Source organism: Solea solea, chromosome 2, assembly GCF_958295425.1.
Source record: "Solea solea chromosome 2, fSolSol10.1, whole genome shotgun sequence".
NCBI lineage: Eukaryota > Metazoa > Chordata > Actinopteri > Pleuronectiformes > Soleidae > Solea > Solea solea.
Window position 1 is genome coordinate 29,541,481 of NC_081135.1, and position 27,383 is coordinate 29,568,863.

A 27,383-nucleotide genomic window follows, 5' to 3' on the forward strand; every position below is an offset into this window, starting at 1 on the left:
TTGTTTACTTTTTGTTTTGTTTTTAATGAAATAACTTCAGATTAATTGCTTACAAAACACCCGTAGTTACTGAGATACTACTGGAGACCACAATCGCAGGTGCTGGTAGTAGGTGGTACTCAGATCTGCATTAGTGGTAGTTTTGTTAACATCTCCATAGAAAAGACAAACACTGAGTCATTGATTAACGGATGGATTACAGTTGTGTTTCCGGCACCAACCCTTAACATTACAGATTAGCTCCTCTTTCTCCGAGACAACAATAATGAATTTAAACCCAATTGTTGCAGCTGCTTTATTCTTTCATCTAAATGGTTAATCATAGTGAGATGTCCCGAGTCACATGGTGACACTATACCCTACGCCCTCTTCGGATAAGTATTGTTTCCCCTTCACCAGCATCTGTGTGTTAGTCCTCGACGATCAGGTTGGCCCACACTTCGGAAAAGTTCAAGGTGTCAGGCGCTTAGGGTCACGTGGGAACATGGAGGTCTGGCGCACGTTGTGGAGGCCGAGGTACAGCATGCAGACTCTCTCCAGGCCTGGGAACAAAGACACTTCAGTCACTAAACTCATTTTTATTTCAGCCATAAACCTCCGAAAACTATGTTCAGACTGTCTGCACTCCACTGCAAGTGATCAAATCAGATTTGACTTATCAGCATTTAGTATGAAGTAACCGTACCCACATTTGTGGTTTTCAAACACAGATGCAGGGCAAATGGAGGCACATTATCTCACTCTCCAAATAATCACCCTGTCAAGTGTCACAGTGTAGGACTTGCTAAGTGTGACAGAGGAGACTGATGTGTATTAGTAATAACTTAGTCAGCTTCACTGTGCAGCACTTCTGTCTCAGATTTGATGTCAAGTCGTCGTTGTGTGTCACGTTAAAGACTGACGTAAAAGAAATCTGACACGAGACAGATCAGATTTAAGAAAAATATATATAAATAAATAAACCTTTAAGTTAAATCAGAATAAAAGGGGGGTTCTATTTATTTTATAGAAGAAATGACAAAACAAGTTCCATGATAAAACGTTTTGCATAAACTTATTAAATCATGAAACACATAATTTTGGACTGACTTATGTTACTTACCAATGCCTCCACCACCATGTGGGGCAGCTCCATAGCGGAAGGAGTCAATGTAGGCCTTGATCTTCTCCAGATCTAAATGATCATAAACAGAAAGAGGATTGGATGTTAGGGGCAAAAAAGAAAATTTCCTGGTGTTGTAATTGTCACTAAACACCAAAAGAGGGAGACAAAGATCACACTAACACAGCCATCAGTACTCTTACCAATCTGGTGATGCATGGCTCGCTCTGTAAGAAACTGAGCATCGTGGACTCTCTGAGCTCCAGACAGTATCTCCTCGCCTCTCATGAACATGTCATAAGAGTTGGAGTATTTCTGTTCAAAACAGAGACAAGAGAAAAAAAAAATCAATCCAAACATCTATACTTTGAAGGAAAAGGAAATCTTATGCACATATATCAATAAAGACATTAAAATGAAGCTGGGATGATTAAAATAAAGATTATAAGATTTTAAGTTGGACTATGTGCAGACCACACTGCTTTAAAGCTCGAGGGAAATGGCAACAAATTATGCTGAATCCATCTTTTCAAGTTAACAAGAAACACAACTAAAACAAAGGGGGGAAAATTGTGTTATGATGGTTCCTCCTGCACCATTTTCTCCCTACGTTAAAAAAATTTGTATGGGTACTCGCATCTTTTTTATGAGCACAGTGTGCAGAGTTTTACTTGTATTGCAAAGCTGTATATTAGTATATATTGAGGCAATAGAGAAGGCTGAAGTGAGTCTTTGGCTGGTTTCTCTTTGGCCATAATGCAAGTTTAATCCCTGGTCAAAAGCAAAAGTAATGAAACTAATAAAAATGAGCATGACACTATTTCTCACCATGAACAGCTTTTAAAGGTTAAACTGCCAAGGATTTGGTGTGATCTACTCTTACACTTGAACAAAAAGCACAGCCCCGCCTCTCTTAAAGATGAAGTGGATCCCTAATTAATGTTACTGGTAAAACTAGTGTTTGTCCAACTGTTTCATGTTGACGAATTTTCTGTAAAATAGGTCTATTACGCCTTTGATGTTTATTAAAGACATATTTGACAGACAAAAACAACAAAGCTGGTGCTCAGACTTGTGCACAGTACTGTATGTTTATGTGTGTGTGAGAGAGACTTACTGGGTTGTTTGGATCGGGCATGGTGTAGAAGGGTCTCACAGCCAGTGGATATTTATCCAACACATAGAAGTCGGTATCATACTGAGAGGAAAATGCGAATAATAAACACAAACAGTCAATGGCAATGTTATATTTTCAGTCTATAGCAATGAACTACTTAATAAATGCATGCCTTATAGTTACATGCTGTATAATCTCTGTCTCCTTCTACCCATGAAGCTTATTCTTTATTAAATAAAGTTAAACTAACGTCCAAACATACCTTTTCCTTGACGAGACGGCCGAGCAGCTTTTCATTGGGTGTACTACAAAAAAATTGAGAAACATTTTCTTTATTGTCTACTTTTGTAGCAGTGTTCACCTGTAACCTGACTGCAACTGGATGTTATTTTATTTAATTCCGCTACAGTGTAGAAGACAAAAACACATATGGCTTATTGATATCATCTGCAGTTTCAAATTAAATTTATCAAACAAGACGAGCTGAGGGTGAACCAAAGGGGTGTGCGTGATGTATTCTGACCTGAGATCTTCCTCGTCACCCATCTCCACCCCGGCCTCGTGCAGCATGGCCAAACCCTCGGTGTACTCCAGCCTCAGAGTGGGCTCCAAGAATTTGAAAGGCTCACTGGGAAACTGCTTGTTCACAGTCTGGATCTCAGTTTGGAAGCTGATGAAACACAAACCACACCACATCAACTAAGACAAGTCGAAAAGCATGCTTTTTGGTGTCTTTCTGGGGTAAAACTGTGGGGGAAACAGAGCTAGTGGAGACAATACACACACAAAAAAAAAAAAAGTTATCTGCATCAAAATGTATGAACTTACAGATCTCAACTGAGAAACTGACAGGAATTGTCACATTCAGTTACATGTGAAAAAATACTGGATCTGCCTCTTGAACCACATCACAATTTAATGAATTAATCGTATAATCCTGAGTTCAGTGTTGTTTCAGTAGTTTTTATGTAATCCTGTTTACAAATAAACAAACAAAAACACAACATTTTGGCAGAGATAATTAGAAATACTATTAGGGTGATGGAAAGACAACATTTATCCAGTTTTGAAAAGACATCTAACAATCAGTAATCGTTTTAAAAACATCACGAGATGATTAACAGAGCTTGAAAGCCAAGTCATGTGTTGCTGGATGATCACTCGAGTCTTTTAATATGTAAAAGAGGAACGTGTTTGGAAGTCGTGAAAACAAAAGTCAACAGTCAAACTGACCTGACAAAGAGGAACCACGATGGTGACTCATGTTTACAGTATTACGGGGGCCTGCCATCTGCAGCAAATGTTTGGCGTGTGACCTTTTTTGACTCGCGTCTGAATCGGTGTTTCACCGTGACTTTTGGCTCTATTTTAATGATCCAAACACATGGTGCAAGAGGTTTAGGGCGTGTCCACATCCACTCGTGTTAGTTCAGTGGTGGAAATGTCACAAGCAAGGTGGGTGCCGGTTATTTTAACACATGTGTGTTTCTGGTGTAACATACAATAAACCAATTAGAGACAAGACAAATGTTTTTGTCCCTGAGGTAGTAAAGAAACTAAGTTGTATGTATGTATTGTATATACACTATCTCTCTTTCTTTATAGAGCCACAAGTAAAACAGTGCATATTACAGAATTCATAGGATGTGAGCAAAGTAAGAAATAAATGAGGGAAAGAAACAGGAGTTCAACTTTTCCACATTTCAGTTTGAATGTGTAAAACAGAGACTATATATATATATATATATATATATATATATATATATATATATATATATATATATATATATATATATATATGTATATACACATGTTAATTTTCATATATATATATGAAATTAATGATGAAGCTAGGAAGAAATTCTTTTTGGGGGTCAGCTTTGACTTCTCCTGACTGCACTGCAGGGGGAGCAGACCTCCCTGTGCTACCTGCAGTAAGCAATTAGGCAAAATGTACAAAAGGACATTAAAGTGCAAGATAACATTCAGTATGAGAAATGAGAGCCCCGTTCTATCTGGGTTATTCTTTAGCAGTGCATCCATGATAATGAGGAAATAAAACCGAATACCCTAAACTAAGAAAAAAAAACCTACTGCAACTTATGAGTATTTGGAAAAACCCCAGAAAATGCAGCACCTGTATATATATAAAAAAAAGGATTTGTGTCTCATCTTCTGCATCTGCTTTCAAAGCTAATTACATGTAATATACTGATATTCTCACCACTAGGAGGCAGTAGAACTACATGATTACATTTTCTTGTGTACAGTTCTTTGAACTCAGTTACACCGACTGATTAAGCAGACAGCACTGGGTGATAACGTTTAATGTGGTTTTAAACAGTTAACATAGCTTTACTGAGACTTTTGGCCAGTCATGAAATGTCCACATCGTGCACAGATCCTGTCAAAATTCAGCCAGTTTTTGTGCAATCATCACTTAAACACATTACTTGAATCTGTAAAGTTAAAACAAAAGCGTGTTAGTTTTGAGTCATGGTAAATCTTACTTGTCTCTCAGGCCCTTGAAGATCTGTACCATAGTCTCCGTGATGGAGTCGATGACTTCATGGTAATGGTAGTTGAAGGCCATTTCAATATCCAGACCCACAAACTCGGTCAAGTGACGGTGAGTGTTAGAGTCCTCCGCCCTGAAAACTGAAATGTAGCAGATTTATATCAGTGGCTACAGGATGTCAAGGGAAGACATCAGAATCATATTTTTAATCACAAATAAACACCATTAGTGAGGGTGTGGATTATAATCACAATAGCGAAATACGGTATAGATGGTAAAAAAAAACTTTCCTTTGTAAATAGTGTAAGTCCTATAAGAACCTCAGTATTGACATTATTGATTTCTGATCCTTTCAGTTCTACAGACTGTTGTCGTCTAACAACATACATACAGCTGGTTAATGTATCAACATCCAAATATGGCTGAACAGAGTGGAAATGGGGCACATGAATAGAAGAATAGAATAGAATATATACTTTATTAATCCCCTTAGGGAAATTATTTCTCTGCATTTGACCCATCCTAGAATTAGGAGCAGTGGGCTGCCATTTGAACTGGCGACCTTCCGGTTACAAGCCAAGTTCCCTTTCCACTTGGCCACGGGCTGCCTGTGTGCACATGTGCTCGTTATTGCTATACGACAGAGTTATAAAACAGATCTGCATGTATGGATGCTTTGTAAACGTGGATATTTATATTTTATGAACAATCTACACGGTTTTACGCACCTGACTCCGGCACACATTTACTGAAACCTTCAATGAAAGTAGAACAGTGCCAAAAATAACAAGACATCTGCTCTTCAGTGGCAAAGACCTGCCGTGTTTACCGTTTATCTGTTTGCATGATATGCTTAAAACGCAGAGGTACTGCTGGCCACAGATTTAAAGCAAACTGGATCCCAATTCTTAGTGGGTAAATCTGTGCGACTGTAACTAAGGCAACAGCAGTGAGTACATTATTGCCTTAGAAGTGGTGATGACCCTAAGCCCTTTGATTTCTTTGTGTACAGCAGCAAAAAAGACCTCTGTTCAGTCAGTGAAATACTAAATGTGCAGTCCGCTCGTAAACATTTTATTTTATCTTGGGTGAGACTTTTATATCTCCTTAATAATACAAAATGGAACCCTTGTATTTACACTCTGTGGTGTGTTTATTCAATGTAATGGTGGCAATTTTTGCTCACCACAATGGCTGGGGATACTCTTAAACCCTGTACAGCGTCATAAAGTCTTTTATAAGTCCCACTGTGTCGCTTACACGCTAAACCACACAGCAGCTCTGACCATTGTTAGTATTAAAACACCAAAGAGGTGTCTGTTAAATGTTTAATCCTTTAAATGCATTAGGAGCCATTTTAACAATGGGCATCTCAGTTAATGGGGGTCTGTGTTTTTACAGCACTCCTGTAACTCACTTTGCTGTTTACCATATGTGAATGAAAGTGGGTGAGGGGACAGATGGGAGGAATTCTTACCTGGCCCCACACAGAAGACCTTGTCAAAGTCAGCACAGATGCACATCTGCTTGTAGAGCTGGGGAGACTGGGCCAGGTAGGCACTGGTTTTAAAGTAAGACACAGTGAAGACATTCGCTCCACCTTCACTGGCAGCTGGAAGTGAACAAAAGCAACATTTAGACAATAAATTTAATGACATTTAGGTGCTGGATCAAATACTCTCAACCCAATAACCCTACAAATGAAGATTGATATCACCTGTCCACTAAACGTCTTGAAAATAAAGATATTTCTGTGGCACATTGTTTTTTACTGTCACAAAAGAAGTTACCTGGCATGTTTTTCAAAACACACACACACACACACACACACACACAAAGATCATATAACATTAGGCAGACTTGCAGAAAAACATTTTGTGATTCCCTTTTTCACAGACGTCACAGGACATGATCTGATATTCTCACACTGTCAAAAAATAGGATTAGGGTGGGAGTACAAACTGTTCAGTGTGCGCACGTGATGGGTGTTGGTAGACAGGATGTGGTTTTTGCAAGAAACATACTACGTTGGTTTACAGTTGGTACCACAAAAAAAAAAGAGCGGCAGTTTTGAATTTCAACGTGCCAGACTTAGCAAAGCTCATTGGCTCTTGAAGAACAGGAGGTTTCACAACAGTTTCATCTGAGAGACAAGATAAAAGCTAAGGAGGGATAGTAATATAAATGTGATTGTATGATAGGATTGTGATTCTATTGTGATTAAAACTATTATAAGACGTATCCTGAGGTTTACCTCTCGTTTCGTAAATCGGAAATTAGTTTCACCTGAAAAAACAGAAAAGCTAGATGGGTGCTGGTAGAATACCAAAGTGGCTTTTCAATACACTGCTTTCCATGCTAAAGTTGGGTTCAATAAAAAAACAAATTAGATGGGAAAATGTGTGCACCTGAGTATGAACAGTTTGGAGAAAGGAAATTGGTAAACACATGGTGAGCCTGTGAACAGAAGCCAGATTTTAGAAATGAAATATGTGAGACATCATTATAAGTGTTTGTGATTTTCACAAAAATGGTGTGTCTGTGTGTGTAAAGTCACTGTGAACGAGACTGCGTCCCGAGTCCTCACACTGCCAGAAACCTTACTCTCTTTGTCAGGAAAATACATTTCCCTGGTTTTCTCAGTTTAATCAACGGTTGATTATCAGGCTCATTTTTCTACGCATCAACATTCATGATCTGCTCTGTATTGACCGTTCACAGCTACAACAGGTGTACAGGTGGCGAGAAACGAGGCTGATCTACATGAACACATTTCCAGGTCATGATTTAAAAATTATGATTTAAAAAAGAAATAAAGGGGAAACTGCCTGCAGGTGTACATGTGCACTGGTTTATAATTTTCCATTTCTCCATTTTAGGCTTTTGCATGCATTTATACTGTAAGTATGGATACTACACACTGTTTTATAAATGAGGCCCTCATGGTGAGAACAAACTTCATGAAGAGAGACGGTACACAGGGAAAAACTCCAATAAATGTGTGCTCTGCATGTTGGTGAAATGAGAAACTTTTTTCACCCCAGGCTTCTTTTCTTTCAGCCATGTGGGACAAAGCCTTTTAGAAGTAAACTTCAGCTCCAACATTCAAATGAGAAGGGCATTGTGTGGAAATGTCAAAGCTCACGTTGGGATGCGTTACATTTCAGACAAAAAATTCTAACTACTGTCTGTTGTTTGACTCAAATGCAGATGTGACGGAATGCACTGATGTTTTGCTTGATAAACTGCTACTGCTAAACTGTCACACAGTGACTCACAGGAAATCTGTGGGCATACATTTGAAAAAAAGATTCTGTGTTAATCTCAATTTTCCCACAAGCCAGGGTCAGTGTGACAGGACTGAGTTTGTTACCTGATATAATTTTAGGGGTCTGGATCTCCACAAAGCCCTTTTTGGTGAGAGTGTCTCTGAAGAGCTGGCACACTCCTGACTGCAGCCGAAAGATGGCCTGGCTGGTGGTTGTCTACAGGAGAATTCATAAAGAGACACAGAAGCATCACCAAACTTGATCATGATTCCTCTGACTTTACACACAATATCTGCAACTCTTCTGACTGTGAAGAATGAAATAATGATTTGCTAGAGTGGGCATGTCATACATTCAAACCCATCATTATTCCTTGGAAACTTTAAACCATGATAAACATTAGTTCAGAATATAAATGTAAAAATTGGGCAGGGAGAAGAATCACTCAAAATAAACAGGGGATTCAACCAAAGCTGCAAAACTGAGGCAACATGGGACCCTCCCTAAATTCCTCCGACTCATTTCAAATGACCACACGGGTTTCTAAACGTGAGCTTTACTAGCTTTCAGCTCTATTGAGTGTAATAATCACACCTCTCATGATGAGACTGCAGAATGGAACAAACTCCTTCACTCACCTTTCTTCTTGTTTGTTTTTTTTCATTGTGTAGCAAGTTTTCCATTCAAAACATGACACTCCGGATTGTTTGTCCATTCAAGTATTTACACACTTTACATACACATTTACGGGTAGTATATTCATTTTTGGTCGATAAAACCTGTAAATGTTACGCACTAGACCTCTAAGTGGTTTAATTTGTCCCCCTTTCCCCATCTAATGCCTGTCTAGTTTCATACAGGTTTCTTGTAACAGCTGGCAGGAAGGAAACATGATACTTTCTGTCTTAATACTGAATTCTAATTTACACTCTGAAGACCCTAATACATAAAACTACAAAAAAGCTTGATGTAATAAGGAAAAAAAAAAAAAAGGCGTTCTTTGAAAAGCAGTAAACCAAATAAATAAAAATGTGTGACCCTATTTACGCACTGGGCTGTGGCCTACATTAAACCTGTGGAAACTGACCTAAAACCAGCATGTGCACAACGTTGAAAAATTTCCAAATCACTTCCTGTTTACAACAAGTCTGCACCAAGTAGGTACAAAAGTGTGAGGAGGGAAACAGTGGCAAAAAGCAGTGATACAAGACCCAGCTGTGGTAACGATCCACCACAGGCAAGTTTCAAAAGTTAAACTTCTTTTCAGTAACAGGGCACATCTTCTTAAATATATAATGAACTGAAAGTGTCACCTTTTTTTTCCAAGAATAAAAAAAATTAACTACGTGAATTCGCTGAAGGATTGAAAAGTATTATGCAACTCTTAAAAAAAACCCCAAAAAACAATTACCTATTTAAGCTGTATACTTTGGCTTCTTAGTTAAGTGAGATTTTTTTAGGTGATTGTAAAATGAATCTATTTACATTCTGATCTATTAATCACACATAAATAAGTAACCTGTAAAAGTCACCTTGTCCTTGACTGTGTTGTGATGAGAATCTTATAGACCTCTCTGATCTTGGCTGGTTCTCATTTACACTTTTCTTACAAATTCTATTCTGCGTCAGAGAGACACTGTCCAACAGTAGATCCAGCTTCTTATGCAGATTCAATTAAATAAACTAAACTGTCCAGTGTTGTAGGGTGAAGCACTGTGTTTAAAGATGGTCAATAAGGATGTGCTTCATAGAAACTAAATTATTATTGGATATTTTTTATGGTTCCTTTTGTAGAGTCTCTTCAGCAGTGTGGGAACCACTTTATAGTTGCACTGGGCTCCAAGTGTGAAACTGATGACAGGCCGTGAGTGCACAGTGTTATAGAAACAGGTGTTGCTGCAAGCTTTGTGAGCCACGCAGCTCTGTGCCACGGCGTTAGCGCCTTCCTGCCTGTCGCATCATCCACATGGGAGGCACAGATCAAAACAATCAGACACTTTGTGTCTTGCCGTCTTCTGCTGCTGGCAGAGGCTTTGCACGTCTCCCGCGCGGCACAAGATTGATAGCATCAGCCCATTAAATCACACACTACCCACTCTAGAAGTGTTGAGGTTTGCCCTGCATTTGAAAATGCTAACAGTTTCTCATAAAGCTGCCTGCTTTGCGTGGGATATAAAAAAAGATTTTGCATTTGTCATCTTATTGTTTTGACTACAAACCAATAGCACTGTATAAAAGGTGCAGCTTTATTTACCTATATCCCTAAAGCTGAAATAGACAACTTTCTGGCATAAACTCCTCATTATGATGTTAAGTGCAACTGCACAGTGTAATGGCAATAACAAAAGACCATCTGTGTTTATATTGTTTGCCTGCAAGCCTTGCTATAACTGTTATTCTCTTGACCAACATAACGCAGTTTTCACAGCAAAATGAGGACTTGAGTTACAAGCTGCTCGCGTACTGTGTTACTTTCTTTGCTTATTTGTATAACACGGTCAACAGGAGTGTCTTGTACCTAATGTTTCTTTAGCACAGTGTCACAGTTGTCTGCTGGCTCTTTCACTTTGTTACTGTGTCTGTTTTTGTAATGTAAAAAATAAAACTAAATATTTTGAAAGAAATGGTGAATAAAGGAAAACACAAAAAGGTGTGCCTTCATAAAGATAGATAGATAGATAGATAGATAGATAGATAGATACTTTATTCATCTCACAGAGAAATTCACATATATCTGAACTAACAGCTTTATTGATCTCATAAGACAATATCACATGGCCCCAATGTGGCCATGCCACTTGTGAGATTAGATATATCAGGACAAATACTCTGCAGGCTGTGTCACACACGCAGAGGTTTTTTTCACTTGTTTTTCTTCAGCTCTGGAATAGACTTACCCTGAGATCAATCACCCTGTTGTCCAGCCTGGTGTCCTGGTTTACTGTGGCTCTGCCTTCCTGAGGGCAAACAAAAAATAACATCACACATCACCAAAAGCTTCCAACTGTGAAATATTGAGTAAGTGTTCAGCCTCTGTTGTGGCCAGAGAAATGTAAATGCTTTTTAGAGGCTTTTCAAACCTCATATTTTTCGGCCTAAATTTCTGGTTTGAACTGCAGCTGAAGAATAGACAATCGGCTTGCAAAAACACTGTGTTCCTGTGCGTTTGTACAAATTCTATACAGGCTACAATACACAACAAACACCATCTGCAAAATGGGACAACAAGGCAATAGTAGAGAAAAGGCAAAAAACACACACAAATGACAAAGTAAATGTTTCATCACAGGAGGAACCACCATTTCCAGGCTCATTGGTGTAAGCCTTCCTCATAGGACCCACTGGAATTAAAATGAACAGCCTGCACTGCCACATCCTGCTCGAAACTGTCCCATGCACAATGACAAAAGGTTAGACAGACAGTCAAAGAGACAGGGCTGCTCAAACCCGGGTCTCTAGGGAAGACAGGTGCTGTGACTGACGAGGTGAATCCCAGTAGAAAACATCTGGGATTGAGTTGCTACAAAAATAAAATGTATCGTCAAATGACCAGGATTTATGATCACATTTCACAAATGATGTCTGTACCCCTCCCAAAAATTTACAGACCTCTTGCTAGAAATGTCTGAATGGGCCAGAACCCAATTATTTCAATAAATACAATATCAACATACCTACTGAGCTTAAAGTGAGTGACATACATACATATTTATATATAAATATAAAGTGTCCATTGGATTCAAACCACTGTCAAATGGGTTCACACAATGTTGGTGGTATACTTGGTGTACCCTGGTATACTAACCCGTGTGGAGAGCACAAGCACGCACTGAATCTTTTTTCATAATTTCAATTTAATCTGAAATGATTCAGTATTGAGTCACAACTATCCATGATTAGAATTCAGAGGGCTCTGTAAACACTTGTAAGCACTGTAATCAAAATCACATTCCACGTTAACAGAGGTGAGTCATAGAAGGGGATATTATTCAATAAATGTAATGCTAATCACCATGAGCTATTCTGCTCATGATCTTGTTTAATTTAACTCAGTTTAATGACCCAAATCATTTTGTCTGCCAAAAACCACAAACCATATATAAAAAGTGGACGCAGTCTTTTTCTTGCACAACAAACTCTTGCTGTTTTGTAATTTGGCCGGCATCCACTCGTATGTGCTGCCCTTAATCGTCTATTTTTCTTTAAACAAGATTCAAGATTCAAGAAGTTTTTATTGTCATTATGAGGACATAATTACATTTTTGCAATGAAACGGGACCATAATTTACTAAATGTATGACATGTTCTCTTGAAGACGACCTACAACTTGCAATTGAGACCATTAACTCCTCAGGATCATGTTTACTGGCATTACTAATAAAGTGAGAAGTAGGCAAATGTTCCCATAGAGTTGAGAAATTGCCCCCTGAAAACTTTATGTCCACTTTTTATACAACTTCGCAGCCAAAAAAATGCAGATCCTTGTTTTCCTTACTGCCAAATATCTTAATGCTGTGGAGACTTTAGCCTTTTAAGTAAAGAGGTTAGTACGACTATAGTATATGCACACAGTGTATGCAATTTGCATTAATCTTGCTTTTGATATTGCGTATTAAGATGAACTGGAGCTTTATTATGCTGTTGTCATTGCATAGTCGCAAAGTCAGACAAAACCTGTCCATACACGACAATGAAATGTGACGCCCACCGACAGTCACTTCCTCTTTGTCACCCCGAGACGGTGATGTCAGAATTTATTTAATTACACCGGAGCGGAGGCTACAGCTGCTGTACTGGCTGACATTTTAACCAGACTGGCACTGCGCTGTCTGATTATAAATACAAACCGATTCTTTCACCTGACAGCAAAAAGTTTCACCTTCAAGAATACACCACAGATGGAGGTTTGTGGTACTACAAATTGTTATAAGAAATATGAGAACATGAGGCATTTTTAATGTAAATGTTACATTTTGTATCCTCAATCATTTACATACTTATTAATACAATATCCTATTGTGCTCTGCAGTGTTTTGCTTCTTTGATGGGAATGATTTTGGTGAATCAGCCTTGGGTGTCAGTCAATACAGAATCTCACATAAATAGTTACACAGAGGGAAAACAAATTGTCATCAGGTGTGTGTGCACCAGTAAAGATCTTGGGTAAAAAATGTCCCCCTTGTAGCCTCACCTCTTCTCCCTCTCCATCAGGCCTGACAGCATCATCTAACTGCAGGGGGAGACGGGGCTCTGCCTGGCTAACGACAAAAATCTGGGAGAAAGAGAAGAAACAGGAAACATTCAGGAGATTCAAATGTTCTCATCGGTTATAACCTCATCAACTTTCAGTATGAGCAACTGTGTTAAAACCACAACCTCTGTGAGGATAACAGTCACGTTCAGGCAGAGAATCTGTTGAGCTGTACTAGTATACACCACACACATTTATGTCCTTATGATCACCTCCTTCCTTTAGTTGGAGACTGTGTTTTACAGTTACTACACAAAGTGTAACTACTACAACTAGGTACAATTGAGAAAATCAACACATTGTTTTTGTCCACCTAAGAACCACAGTGTATTGAGTGATATGTTGAAATGATGAGAGTCTGAATGATAAGACACCTGTGCAGTTCTTGTGTGAACAGATGTGTGCTCTCAGGCAAACTGTCAAATATTGCTTGTTTTTTGTTAGATGCCAGGGAGCATGACAGGGCACAATAAGAGACTCTATCATGTGCTCTGTGTTCACATGCACTGATGATGACTGCAGTGAAATCATGCCCACCCGCTCAATGTGGAGCTCCACGTCCTGCTGGGTGCAGCTCTCGATCTTCTGCTCCACTTTCCTCACCATCGCCTCCACATCTATGATGCTCTCCTTGGTGATGCTGTACGAGGCGGGTGGAGGGGTGCAAAGTAAAAGAAACAGACAGCGCTTAGAAAACAAACTTATATGTGGGAGGCCAACAGTGTGAGAACAAAACATTCCTTTAGAGTCTGATGGATGCTTGTAGACATGCATTTTCATTTTTCATGGAATGATGACAATGGGTGGTGAGAGACTTTGAGTTTGGTGGGGACTTTTTTCCCCCCATCATTTTGAATTGCTTCTCATTCTAAAAGGAGCAAAGGCTGTTGATAGTTGCCAATTTTGAGTAGTGGTGGATGAACAAAACCCTGACCGCTACTACCGTTCTCTAATAACAGTAGACACTAATGTGTCAACTGTCATTAGACTCAAATTAACATGTTTTCACGCATCACAGTGTCAATTTTGATTGTTATGGGATAGCCCGTACTGCCCGAGAAATGAACCAGGCTTTTACTCCATTCAAAATAAATCCTCTATTTTGACTATAGTTGACCTAACATTCATTACACTATAAACAGCAAGCAAGTTCTTTCACTTTCATAACTTTTATTTTGCTTTCAATGTAATTTCCCTTCAATAACTGTCTATTTTACACAGAGAAGTTGTAAAAAAGTACAAGGTCAAAAATAGGTGATTGCTGGACTTTGAAACATCTCACTGGCAGCTTGTAACAAAAAGGGTAGGAGTTTAAATTACAGTGTGAGCTCGTCAACAGTTTGACTTTGAGAGCACGTTTACAAGTTCCCCTATAGAGTGAAAGTAAACTGTAGTATTTTAGGGGAACTTCTGTTACTATGGTTATAAAAAAACATCACCATCTTCCCACACAGGTTCATTGCTGAAACACTGATCTCCACTAAGCATGAGATCAGTGAGCCAGATGGGGAATCCCACTGAAATCCCTCGTTCTTCTTCATTAAAAAGCAGTAATGAGGGACTGGACGGAGGGGAACTGCCATCCCCACTACCCCAACAGCTGCCACCTCAATCCCTCCCCTCTAATAGGAGATCAGTTAGATAAATAAATCCCCACATTAATGACCTCCATTGAAGGCCCCAGAGCCAGTGACAACATATTCAGCAGCACACCTCAAGGGAAACGGACTGATTAATTGGGAAGTGAGACTTGAAAATATCACATGGAGATGAGACAGTAAAGGGGCTAATGTCATACTTTATGCCTATTTCTAAGTTGGGAGTAATGCCACCTGGAATTCAATCAAAAATGTGATAAGATGTTTACTGTTTATGAAGATAATAACATAACTTTGGTAATTATACTCAAGAGTTTCTATAGCTTGAACTCACTCTACACATATTCAGCATATGCTAATAAGAGAATATGTTACAGAGATACCTGACCCACAATTTTAACATAGCCAATATAAATGACTGACTGGACAATATTGTCATGCAATTGTAGGACTGTTACTGTCACAGACTACAGTAATAAGGATCTCATGGACACACACAGTCAGAGTCTTTCAAACATGCATCATCTCTGCCTGAATCAGGTGATCCAGAATTTCACTCAACCTACAAATTGCACAGTTGTTATTTTCAGTAGAAATCCAGATATTCCACAAAGGCTGAACCAGACACAGTTCTTTTTCAACTTAACACTCTGTGCTCTTGACATACTTGAGTCCAGTGCAGATGCTGAGAACCACTTAATTACAATGTGAGAGTGAGAAGGGAGGGTGTCCTGGATATACAATACAATATACAATGTCATCATTGTCCTCAACACGATTATTAGAAGAATCAATTGTAATCCAGGGTCTTACTTAGCAATCTCACGTGTCAATCATCGCACAAGCATGTAAAACTAGACTGGGCCAGAAAGCCCCAGGAACTGATCGGACCACCTGTTCCTTAATGAATACATATTTTTTTTAAAAACCATAACATTTTAATCCAAACAGCAACCTTCACATTATCTCTTCGTAAGTTGTTAGACTGCAGCGTGACTATGCAATATTTGACTTGATACAGGACCATGGTGTCATAGAAACCATGTCATCACTTTCACTCACACTGATGTCAGGTGATGTATGGCACAACAATTTAACTGTCCAACCACAATATTGCAAAACCAGATTAAGGAACTACTGCACATTAAAGAAATCATCTGACAGTTACAAAACACATTGAAACACAACTGATGTCCAAAACTCACACAACACTCACAAACAGCCTCTTGTGTGGTTAACCTTCCTTCAACATTTAACCCCCTGAATTCCCCTGTCCTTTTTCCAATGCATTCAGTGCGATTTGTAGAGCTACTAAGTGCTACAGGGAACCGAAAAACAAATATGAATCTCAATGACGGCTTGGAGCCAGTCAACTGAGTCACTGAGAGGAACTTAGGAATGGTCAGAATACTGTGACATTTCTAACAGAGTGGGGTCAGTGTGGTCTGGGACTAGAGGTCATATCTCTAGTCTGAGCAGCAGTGGCCTTGCCCTCATTTAAAAAAACTGTACCCTGTGTTTGACTCAAGTTTCCTATCAACCTCATGAGTTTGGCAAAAGGCTACTAGGGTCTCATTTATGAAACACGAGGATAATGAATGTAAGTAAAATGGTAATTTATGCACATTTGGATATTCATCAAACATTTAGTTGCGCCGACTTGTTTACATACGACTCAGGCTGGCGTGTACATAAACTCTCATTCATTATTTACTTCATTAGCACTGTATTGTCTGTGCTGAATGGATGACCACATTTACTCAGAGTATTATATGAACTTAAGAAATATTTATGCCACTGTATATTTTAAATGCAAACAACAATTATAATAACCGAGTGTTCTGCTGTTACTATACTGCTGCTCAGTCCTAAATGATCTGAGGCAGTAAGGAGCTGCGGGAGTAGAGGAAAAAGTCGCCCTCTTGTCAACCCACAGTGGTCTCTGCACTGGTCCAAAGGTCACTGACTGGAATAATGATGGGGCCTGATTTGTCTCCATTGATGTCAGGCACTGCGGATTTTGTCAGTGAAGTGCTCTTCAATTGTGTTGTTTTAATTATGCTGATTTCTTTTTCAAATCTTGAAGGTTTCTCTGGGAGGCTGAAGCAGCAGGGACAGACAAACTGTCTTTAGTCTTTCTTTTGTGATGCTGCAAGGCTTTAACGGCTGCTACCCAATACAGGGCTTGTATTAAACAGCAATAAGTAACACTATAGTTTCTGCATTGGCCATGTGCTTTATTATCCATTGTCATATCATAACTATCATATTGGTGAGGCAGATTATGAACCTGTTTTCCTTTCATTATGTACTTATTTATGATGAGATTCAAAGTCCAAATGTTAAACTGGTACGATCAGCCTCACCGCCTTTAGCCCTTTTAATAAAGCACACTTCCTCTCATAGTCATGCTCATTCATAGACGACCAGCAATGGCATGCAAGCAATGGCTCTTAAGTATTTCTTTCTCCTCTGATCCAAGCTGCTGTATCTGCCATCTCAACAGGAACCGCTCCATTAAAACACTGCTGTATCCCGCCCGGTTAACAGCCAGCTTTTGTTGTCAAGTGAAAAATGATTGATTTCCACACCAACAACCTCACTCAGAATGTGTGAAAATGGATCAACGGGTGATTAGGGCCCAGGATTTTCCCACCATTGTTTTCAGCGCACTCTGACAGGAAGTGGAGTCTCTGTACTCACTTTGCAGCAAACTTGACCATCTGCTTGCTCGCACGATCTCCCACTGCAACAAGTGCCTGCACGTTGAACTGCTGCTGACGCAGGACCAAGAAGCATTGCTTCCCTAAAAACAAAACAACAACATATAGTGCCAGGGTGTTAAGGTCCATTTCAAACAAGCTTCACAGGGCTGTCACAATAAACTCTCCGGTGCTCACTCTGATGTAATGTCAGTCTGTGCGGTCAAAGGGGCTGAGTGTTCCTCGAAGAGGGTATTTGTCAGTTGTAAGGACTCTTCATCTAATCTACAGGTAACGTGTCAAACATTTGTAAACATGGTCTTCTCTTTGAAGAGGACTGCGTGGTGAAAGGGTGATTGCTACCTTCCTAACAAACACACACCTAAGAACAGTATAAACAAGTTAGCCAACAAAAACTCTGGGGCAGTAGACAGTCAGACCACCCAGGTACTTTGATGTTTGTTGCCTGTGAGAAAAGGGAGGGTTGGGGATAACAGTGATGCCAAAATCCCACCAACATATGCATCTCATCCACAACCAAATCAGGATGGTGTTCTGCTCACACAGACATCCTTTCAGAGAGCAGACAGCGGTGGGGAAGTGACTTTTAACTATGGAAATTATCTTGAAAGGAAATAGGGAGAGGATCGTCATAGATATATTAATTTGTCCATAGTGACAGATTCAGAAAGGCAGTAAAAAGGTTTAATGTTTAATTCTGAGATGCAATAACCTGGCAAAGTCAGTGGGGTCATTGCACTAAAAAAAAAAAAAGGCAGCATCACTGCCAAACGCTTTAAAGCGGTCTGATCTTTCAGCTGGCAGTGACATGCTTGTCTGAAAATAGTATTAATCACGCCCTCAGATTGTCAATGTCTGTCTAACATGTAAGGCGGGGGGGCAGGGGGGATTCCTTGTGGAGGCTTCCACTAGGAAGGAATGTTATGTAGAAAGAAAAAAAATGCTCTCTGTGGCATGCTTTTTTTTTTTTTTACAACATTACTCAGCCTAAATACACAGTGATGTCAGTCCAATAGGTCAAATAGTAAATCTAACAACACTAAGTCAAAGGTGTTAGAATTTGCTCTTGAAGAGAGATCATGATGTGGAAAGGGGGCTCAATAGGTTTTAGACCTGTTAGTGCAGCAGATTTTGGATTAGCACACAAGTCACCCAAACTTTTCTTTTTTTAGGACAAAAGGCCAAAAGACCAAAAACTGGTGAACAAACACAGGGAGTGATCTCACCTTTGGCTCTGCTGGTGTGGACTCGGGCACGGAGCCAGATCAGTTGGTCAGCTCTCTCAGGAGTAAGGTCTTGGATCCGTACCAAGGTCCTCTCTGGCTCAGCCACACGTGCACGCACACGCACACACACACACACACACACACGCACAATAAAAATGTTATTACTTCAAAAACAATTTTTCCGCAACCCCATGTCTGGTTGAAGAATCTCACACCACCTTCTACTCCGCCTCACACACTCCCCAAGGCAGAAAGGTGTGTGAATCAGCGTGCATGTGCGTGTGTACACATACACACAATAAAAGCCTCAAATTACAGACGTGCCTAATAAATAAGACACACTAGGAGGGCTGCTGAAAGCTATCAACTCACCTATTTTCTGTGGGCTTTATGACAAATTGACTCTAGTTTCACCTGTGTCACTCAGAAGCATGCTTTCTTCTTATTATCAGTGAGCAGAAGAGACAGACACCAAGGCTACACCAGAGAAAACAGAGCCGCCCTTTTGGCTGGGAACTCTGCTTCAACCCACATAAAAGCCCTCACCCTCCATCCACCCACCCACACACCCACACACCCCCACCCCATCACTATGGCTGGGTTTGGCATGCAGGTGAGGGTGGCCCCAATCTTGCTGCCACTGGAGCGGAAAGAGTATGCAGACAGACGGACGACCTCGACATGTCCACCTGCTGTTTGTTCATCAGGGAGTTATCACACACTATTAGTTACCGCAATTATCACTGGCACTGCGACAAGAGGCTCCAAAACCATTTTCATGATGTTTATCAGTGGTAATAGTGTTACATCAGTAACGTTTGACAGCCAGTCTAACGTAATCTAAGGTGCTTTGGATGAGGATGTCGTCTTGTATAAAAACATGAAACATAAGGGATGTGCCTATTCTCCATTTCATCAGTTCACTGTCATTTGTCTCACTTGCTGAGCGGATGTTATGGTGAAAAATGTCGACTCGCATAATAACTTGCATTGTCTAGATTAAGGCAAGGGTCTAACTAGGCGACCATGATCTGAGTGATGAAACAATTATGTTTTTAAGAGATGATTTGTGGAGGTAAACTTCCACTTCTGGATGATTGACAAGAAACCAATTACAATGCAGATGAGAATAAAAAATAAAACAACTTAACTCTTAAACCTAGAAATAAAACTACAACAAAGCATTTGTTCCAACCTAAATAATCCACTGTCATCTGCATGTACAGTACTTCTGTGAATTTTGCTTTAGTGCCTACAATATGTGAGTGTAAATAAATACATTCTTCTAAGATTAATAGTTTTCCATCACTGCACTGATATTATACATACAAATGTTTAGAAAAGAGAGCAGCCACATAGCTCACAAAGGAATATATTGAAAACAACATAAGAATGACCCATGAGTGCAGTGTGACGAGACAGCAACACGGAAATTGCAAAAACAATAATAAAAAAACTAAACTAAAATCATCTACTTTTAAAATACATTTTAAAGGCTGTTGGCCAAGGGAACAGCAGCTTTCATACTAACCCAGTTTCTGCTGGGACTGGAACATAGCTGACACACCATATCGGTCCTTTGCAAAGTCCTGAAAAAACAGCAGCAAAACAAAGCTTTAAAAAAAGCCAGAAAACTTAATTTTACATAGGGTCTGAACAGCAATTCTAGCACTTAATATGCATCACTTTCTACTACATCTGAGATAACAAACAGACAGAGAAGATAATAACGCTTATCAAGATATTAAAGGAAATGTGTTGGGTAGAGAAGAGGTTTTTTTCACTTGGTTTTCCAAAAATAGGGCTCCCAAAATGCTGGTTCCGTGTAGATAAAAAGCTGATATGATACAAAACTTTTGCAGAATCTCCTTAACTCTATCTCATGTGTCTGGACCCTTAGGCCCTCTTTACACCTGGCATTAGAATGTGTTTTCTGGGATCAGATAGCGATTGGACAGCACTTCACCACAAGCATTTATAGTAATAGGATAGCTATGGGATCTTGATGTGGACACCAGAGACGCATATTAATACCAGCATTTACAGCGGGTATTAATATGCGTCTCTGGTGTCCACATTAAGATCCCATAGCTATCCGATTACGATCAATCCCCCCCTTACGTCACCTCCCCCTTTCTGGTTGCATTAAACTTGTGTTCAATGTGGTCACACATTGACCACACACTTTGGGAGGTGGTCTTCGTCCTTGGGTGTATTTACACCTGTACTTACAAGTGGTCAGACGCTATCCAATTGCAATCTGAACATAGAAAATGAAAGGAAACAGAAAAGGTGCTGTGATTCATATAGGAAACTTACATCTTCCTCTGTGCTTGGTTGTTCAGCAGCCTAAAACACAAAGACGTGACAGGGGTTTAAAAGACATAGTCAACAGCCAGGAAATAACAATAAAAACTGTCCATTAAATCCAAACATTAAGAAAGTGTTCAAAAAACACTCAACTTCTAATGCATCGACGTAAAACATTTTGCAACAACAGTCATGTAAATTGTGTTTTCATCTTGTGCTAGGAGGACATTAATTCATCATAGCTCAGTTCTGTAGCAAAGCCTTAGATCCCTGGAATGCACAGCTCTTCTACACATCATACTCAATGAGCAATGGCAGCAGGAGATATTGCTTTGTAATAGAAAACAGCATGAGTGGGCAGATATACTTTATCTCTGAACTGACTTCTTGGCAAATGACACCAAAACTATGATGAGATAGCGTCTTGGCAAAGTTACATCTAGATTTTCTATGCAAATTGATATTGGAGGGTGAAATAGCTGGTGGCAGTAGAGTGAACATGAATCACCCATCTCTCATATGATAATCCAGTAACATGATGAATGACATTGCATCCAATGATCAACTGAATATGGACCACCTTTGGCCATGAAGCGACCGAGCCACATGGCTCAGCAAAAAAAAAGCACACAACAGAAAATGACACGGTTTGCAACGACTCAATAAACATTTAACTCAGCTTTCAGGTCCTCTCCTCTGTAATGCTCACTATACCTCACCAATATAGGCAGCAATAGCTGTGTATTAAACAGGGACAACAATTGCTTATTAAATTAAACATGCTGGAGTGTTGTGTATATCCAGCTGAAGACAGAAAACTTTTATGCGTTACCTATAAATGCCACTTGGTGCATTAAAAAAAACAAATGCATGTGGTGTGTAATCAGTTTTTGATGAATGATACTAAAGTTGGAAGACACATTTAATGAAGAATACAGATCTCCTCTTTTATGTCCTGCAGGTCTGGCTTTGAGGGAAAGCCTGAGGAAAATGTTGGGGCTGCATTAATATAAATCTGGTTAATAACCTTTTGTAATGTATTTAGCAAGTCCTGTTCTTCACCATGTTCTGCCTTTGCTGCACTAATCGTATTGTGATGTCTTATACCTCTGTAAAACATCCAGTCTGGCAAGGACAGATTTGTTGACAACTCCATTTGTGATGAGATAATGCCAGTAAAACTTGATTACGTTTTTGTACGAGTTGATTTTCTGCAGTTTTTGTTGTTTGGAAACCTTGAATTGATGGGGTAACATTAGATGACAGTTTTAAGTGCTTAGTAGGTTTCAGCAAGACAGCTCAAAGAACAAGGAATGACATCTCATTAAGACCAAGCTTCAAACAATAGGAGAATGAGATGTGTGACACCTGGCAGGACAGGAAACACAGCATTGAAGCTAATCATCACAGCAGCTCAGGCTGCTTGACAAGAGTGTACCTGAACTCAACACGAGTGATACAGCGGAAACTAAATATGTCACATGCATGATTAGCTACAATAAAGGTCCTTTCTACAGCCCAAGTATAAAACCCACTAACATCTAGCTTTTGTCTGGAACGGGAGTGGATTTAGCATTCACTCCTGGGTCATGTAAGTCTGCAATAGACAGAGATTTTTAACTGGCTACGGCTCTAATCGGAAGCAACGTAAATATGAGACCCAGGTGTGACGTAAAGGTGGGCAAGATATATTGCGTAAGATAATATTGGGATTGTTGTTTTTAAGATATGCAAATTGACATTTTTCAATATTTAAATTACTTCACAAAGCGATGAAACATGCACTGAAACTCTGTCCACTAGTGGGCCTATGTGATCACATGACCTCTTGCCAGCATCCTCCCTGCCACTCAGGTTAGCTGTCCGTGGTTATGCTCTTAGGGAGAACACATGGACCACATCAGCCCCTGCTTTTTTTCCCCCTGAAACATTGTGTCCATTGATAAAATCTGTAAACAAAATCCCTCAAAAATATTGAGATATTATTTTTTGCCCATACCTCCCACCCCTAGTGTGACATGCTAATGTTTTCTTCTTTATGTTGGCAGTCTTGATACTGACTAGACTATGCCCTATTTTGGTAGGAAGTTATGTTGAGCACAATTCAAACAGAGACCAAAAATCATTCCATCACTGCTGAGTTTGAAAGAGGGACTGAATTGAAAAGTATAAAAGTGTAACCGCTGTAACACTGTCACTAGTCTGTAAGGTAAAGTCTTCTGAAGTGTGTTCAGTTTTCCACTTCAAACACGTCATTTTCAGAGACATTTGCAAAGTCAAACACAACTCAAGCAAAAAAAACACTGGCAATGGGAAAGGAGTCAATCAACTTGCTTCAGTGAGGTTTTATGTTAGAAAACTATTTGTTCCTGCTATTAATCTTGGTTTAAATGGGATACATGACAAGATTAAAATATGCAAAAAAAAATTCAGACACAAAAAAATTGTGTCTGAATGTCTGGTTACAACTCCACTGTCACTCTCAAGCATCAAGGAAGTGTTGCACAGATTTAAAATTTAAGAAAAAGGAAAGTGCTAGTTTCACTTGTAGCTCTAACGTTTTTTTAAACTTCATAATTATCCACAACTGCTTGCATCTGTAGCAGTGAAATGCTCAAATTTACTGTGTTATTACATCATATATATAAGTCTGACCTTTGCTGTGTAAACTGGTAAACTGCTTGTTTAAGAGGGGGCAAACATGTTGTGCACTCACAGGAGAAGAAAATAGCACTTTGTTTGGGTGGACTGAAAACAAAGCCCAAATGACAGGAATAGCTAAACAATGGACACTCTTACCCCCCTGCAGGCTAATCTACCCTCTTGGACCCACAATGACCAACAGACCCGCACGTTGCAGCCTTACCAGCTGTAAGGGGGGCACGGATGTTAAACAACAAACCAAAAAAAGAGGGTTAAAAAACCACATCACTGACCAGCTTGGCCTGTTTCTCAGCCTTCTTTGCAGCTTTCTCCGCTTCCTTCTGCTTTTTCTTCTGGGCTTTCTTTGACTGAGCCTGCTGCTCCTCCTCTGTTGCCCTGAAACAGGAAGGGACACACAAAATAAACATTTAAGTCAACTTCCACCTCTTATTTCTCCTGCATCCTATGAGGAAGTTGTTGACTGCCTGGGAAAATTAACTCTGAGCCATTGTCACCTCAAGCTTTTAAGTCTACACTACCTTTAATCCCATTGTTATTTTCACTTGGCAAAACAGCTGTAGCCTTTTTGAATGAAGAGAAGGGCAAGTGGCAGAGACGTTTGAGTGTTAAATTGGCTAGATAAACATTAATGCTTTGAGTACAGTAGTCTCACAAAGCACCCCTATAATCCATCTGGAACTTGTGAGAGCAAATTATGATAACAGGTGTTATCTGAAAGTAAAGGTGTCTTTATTTGATATGTCCCTCCACTAACATGACACAATTCACAACATCATAAAACATACATGCCTCATGTTAAATCTGTTTTGTCGTGCAGCCATGTTCTTACAGTAGCCCAAATGGACAAACCAGACGGTATTATGAAGCGGAATCATACTACATAAACAAAGAACGGCTCACTATCTTACATGACTATGTATCTAAAGTTTTACACAATCATATCATTATGCTACTGGGAAAAGTGATAAGCCTTTATTTTAGGTCAAAGACTAAAAGGCTGTAAAAGATACATTTATGAAAAACCAGAGGATCACAGACTTAAGATTACAAACTGTCTAAACTTTGCACATCTTCAGATCACACCTGAAATTACTTGACACAGTTATCGTGTGTTACAGTAACAGCTACTTCGTGCTGCACTTACTACACTATGGCCACCTTCCCTTCCCTCCTGTTACCTTTTTTCTTTCTGTAAATGGTAGTTGTGATGTGTGTAATTCAGTTATACATGTCCCACATTATGCATGGCATGGAAACATAATAAAACACAGGTAGTCATAAAAAAGATAATAGCGTCCAGGAAGCACTTTAGATCAACTTAAATACTTCCTGTATTGCCAAATTCAACACTAGCACACACTAGACAAACATCTGTGTCTATTTAACACAAATAACTGCCATCTTGTCATAACACTGATATGTAATTGGATTACATGACAATGCACCTGGGACAGATTGTTTCTGGTCCACAAGCCAGTTGAATCTGTTGAGCTGGATCTACAGACTGCTTTGGCCCCAGGCAACTAAGGTCAGACTTTCTGTCTGGAAAATTAATTTATAAAAAAGACATACCCAGTCTGCGGTCACATCAGTACACAAACCGTGTGGCTTTCAGTTCTATAACATAAACACACATTCTTTGTTTAATAGTTATACATAGTCAATAAATTCAATTTGGCAACTGCCATCAGTCAGTTAACTGCTGAACACATGCCATGGTGACATTTGCCCAACAGGTGTATTGTAACACAAGTCTTGTCACGTCTCAGGGAGAATAGATAGGAGCATGAGTTGAACATAAAACTAAACGTTATCAGTCCTCACATGAGCTTTATTAATCCAAAGTACACCAAGTCACCAGAACAACTGGTGGCCTTGAATGTGGTGGATAAAATAGTTCAATATACAGCCATTTCAGTCTGTAGAAGTAGGATAACACATACATGAAACTTTCAGTAAGGTAGTATTTAGTGTGCTCGGTTTTAAAACGTACAACTTATCTATTTGATACTTGATCACCCAGTGTATTCACAACAGTAACTGAAAAGGTACAATCCTTTATCTGAAAAGCACAAACAGTCATTTGTTTGACTATTTACTCCAACTCAAACAATATGGTCCATGACCAGAGGGAAAACAGCAAGAGGCAGGACAACAGCGGAATGTGGAAAAGCATGAACTGACAAGCTGGGATATGCAAACTGCACATTAAATTATTACAGTGTGCAGTATGCAGCAGAAGAATACAATTGTGAAAACACATGTATTAATCTATTCCAACACATTATGCAGTATTTCTTTAACATCCAAACATTGTCCATGCAACAAAGAAACTGGATAAGAATTCACACTTAGTCGCAATACGTTAAATTCGCCATCAAAAGCAGGTATTTCAACAATGCAACTCACACATGAAGCAAGATAAACATAAACAAACTTTTACAAAGTAATATAGTGATTAGACAACTTGTCCTCGCAAATGCGCTCGCGTTGTTGAAACATGAATGTTTGGACCGTGTCATATTCGTTCTCGTAGAGCAGAAATGTTTAATATTAATATCACTCAAAGAGGCAAACGTAGTGACTTTGTACTTAGACTGACAGATGATGCAATCTGCTGTATGTTTCGGGCAACGCTAGCTAGCTGCTATCCGTGCTAACTAAATCTTACAGAAGCAAAAGCGTGGTGTGCTGGTGAGACGTGAGTTCTGACACCGACAACTTTCATCTTGTTCTTACCCCTGCACTTCGTCCTTCGTCATTTCGAGCTATGTTGTTAAAAAGTTGGGAGAAAATATGTCACTGTCTTCCAGAGAGACGCACCGCATCAGCTGTTCAGAGCATGGACGGCTGTAGGAAGGAAAGACCTATTTCGATGGAGCACCAGATGCAGAAGGCTATAGGTTCCGACTAGGAACGAATAATTGGTTCCGACTGAGCAAACGTGAGACCGGCACACGGGATAAAGGAATGATTTAAAGTTAAAAGTATTGCTTTGACCGTTTATATGGGTTTAAGATTCATTTGCGAATAACGTATGCTTTTTTTTTATTATGTAATATGTTTGCTTCTTAAATATTCTTATTTTGTATGGAGAGGTGCAGATTCATAATGTAAACGGTCTGAAAGAAACCCCGACATCCACCAGTTAAAAAATTAAATGAGATTTAGTTTTGAAACACTGAAATAACTGATGGATCATGTTTAATAAGGCTTGACTTGAAGCTTTTATGTTAATATAGAAATGCTCTCTTCTTTGACATTTCTTCATTTTTGACCAAGACCAAGAAGAATGTTGTGCATTATTGCAAATGAATACTATTGCAGTTGGTAAGTGTCAGCTCCAGGAAAAAAAATGGAATTCCTAACCAACTTTAACTATTGAAATACTGGATATAATCAATGCTTATTTGTGTGCATCCAATGGAAGTGTACAGCGAGGTGTTTCACAAAATATGGCCCAAAGAATCATGAATTGATAACTCCTTAATGTCGAGAAATCGGTAAATGTACAATTAAACATGACAAAGTTACTGCACCAATATGTGATACAGATCAATTACATTGAAAATTAAAATACATAAGAAACATACAACAGTAAAATA

General features: G+C 39.3%; 1 protein-coding gene across 1 annotated transcript; it reads right to left on the reverse strand.

Moving 5' to 3' along the window:
* Positions 1–26,672, reverse strand: dars1 (aspartyl-tRNA synthetase 1). The gene is made up of 18 exons (XM_058622562.1): positions 26,518–26,672; positions 24,051–24,153; positions 21,124–21,153; positions 20,336–20,393; positions 18,805–18,897; positions 17,559–17,661; positions 13,795–13,897; positions 13,198–13,278; positions 10,904–10,963; positions 8,111–8,222; positions 6,215–6,349; positions 4,730–4,877; positions 2,743–2,889; positions 2,482–2,524; positions 2,220–2,300; positions 1,306–1,417; positions 1,103–1,174; positions 1–542 (listed from the first exon to the last, which is right to left on the reverse strand). Exons 1-18 carry the CDS (start codon positions 26,538–26,540, stop codon positions 451–453), a joined length of 1,596 nt encoding a protein of 531 aa, XP_058478545.1. The 5' UTR covers positions 26,541–26,672; the 3' UTR covers positions 1–450.
* Positions 26,673–27,383: the final 711 nt, after the last annotated feature.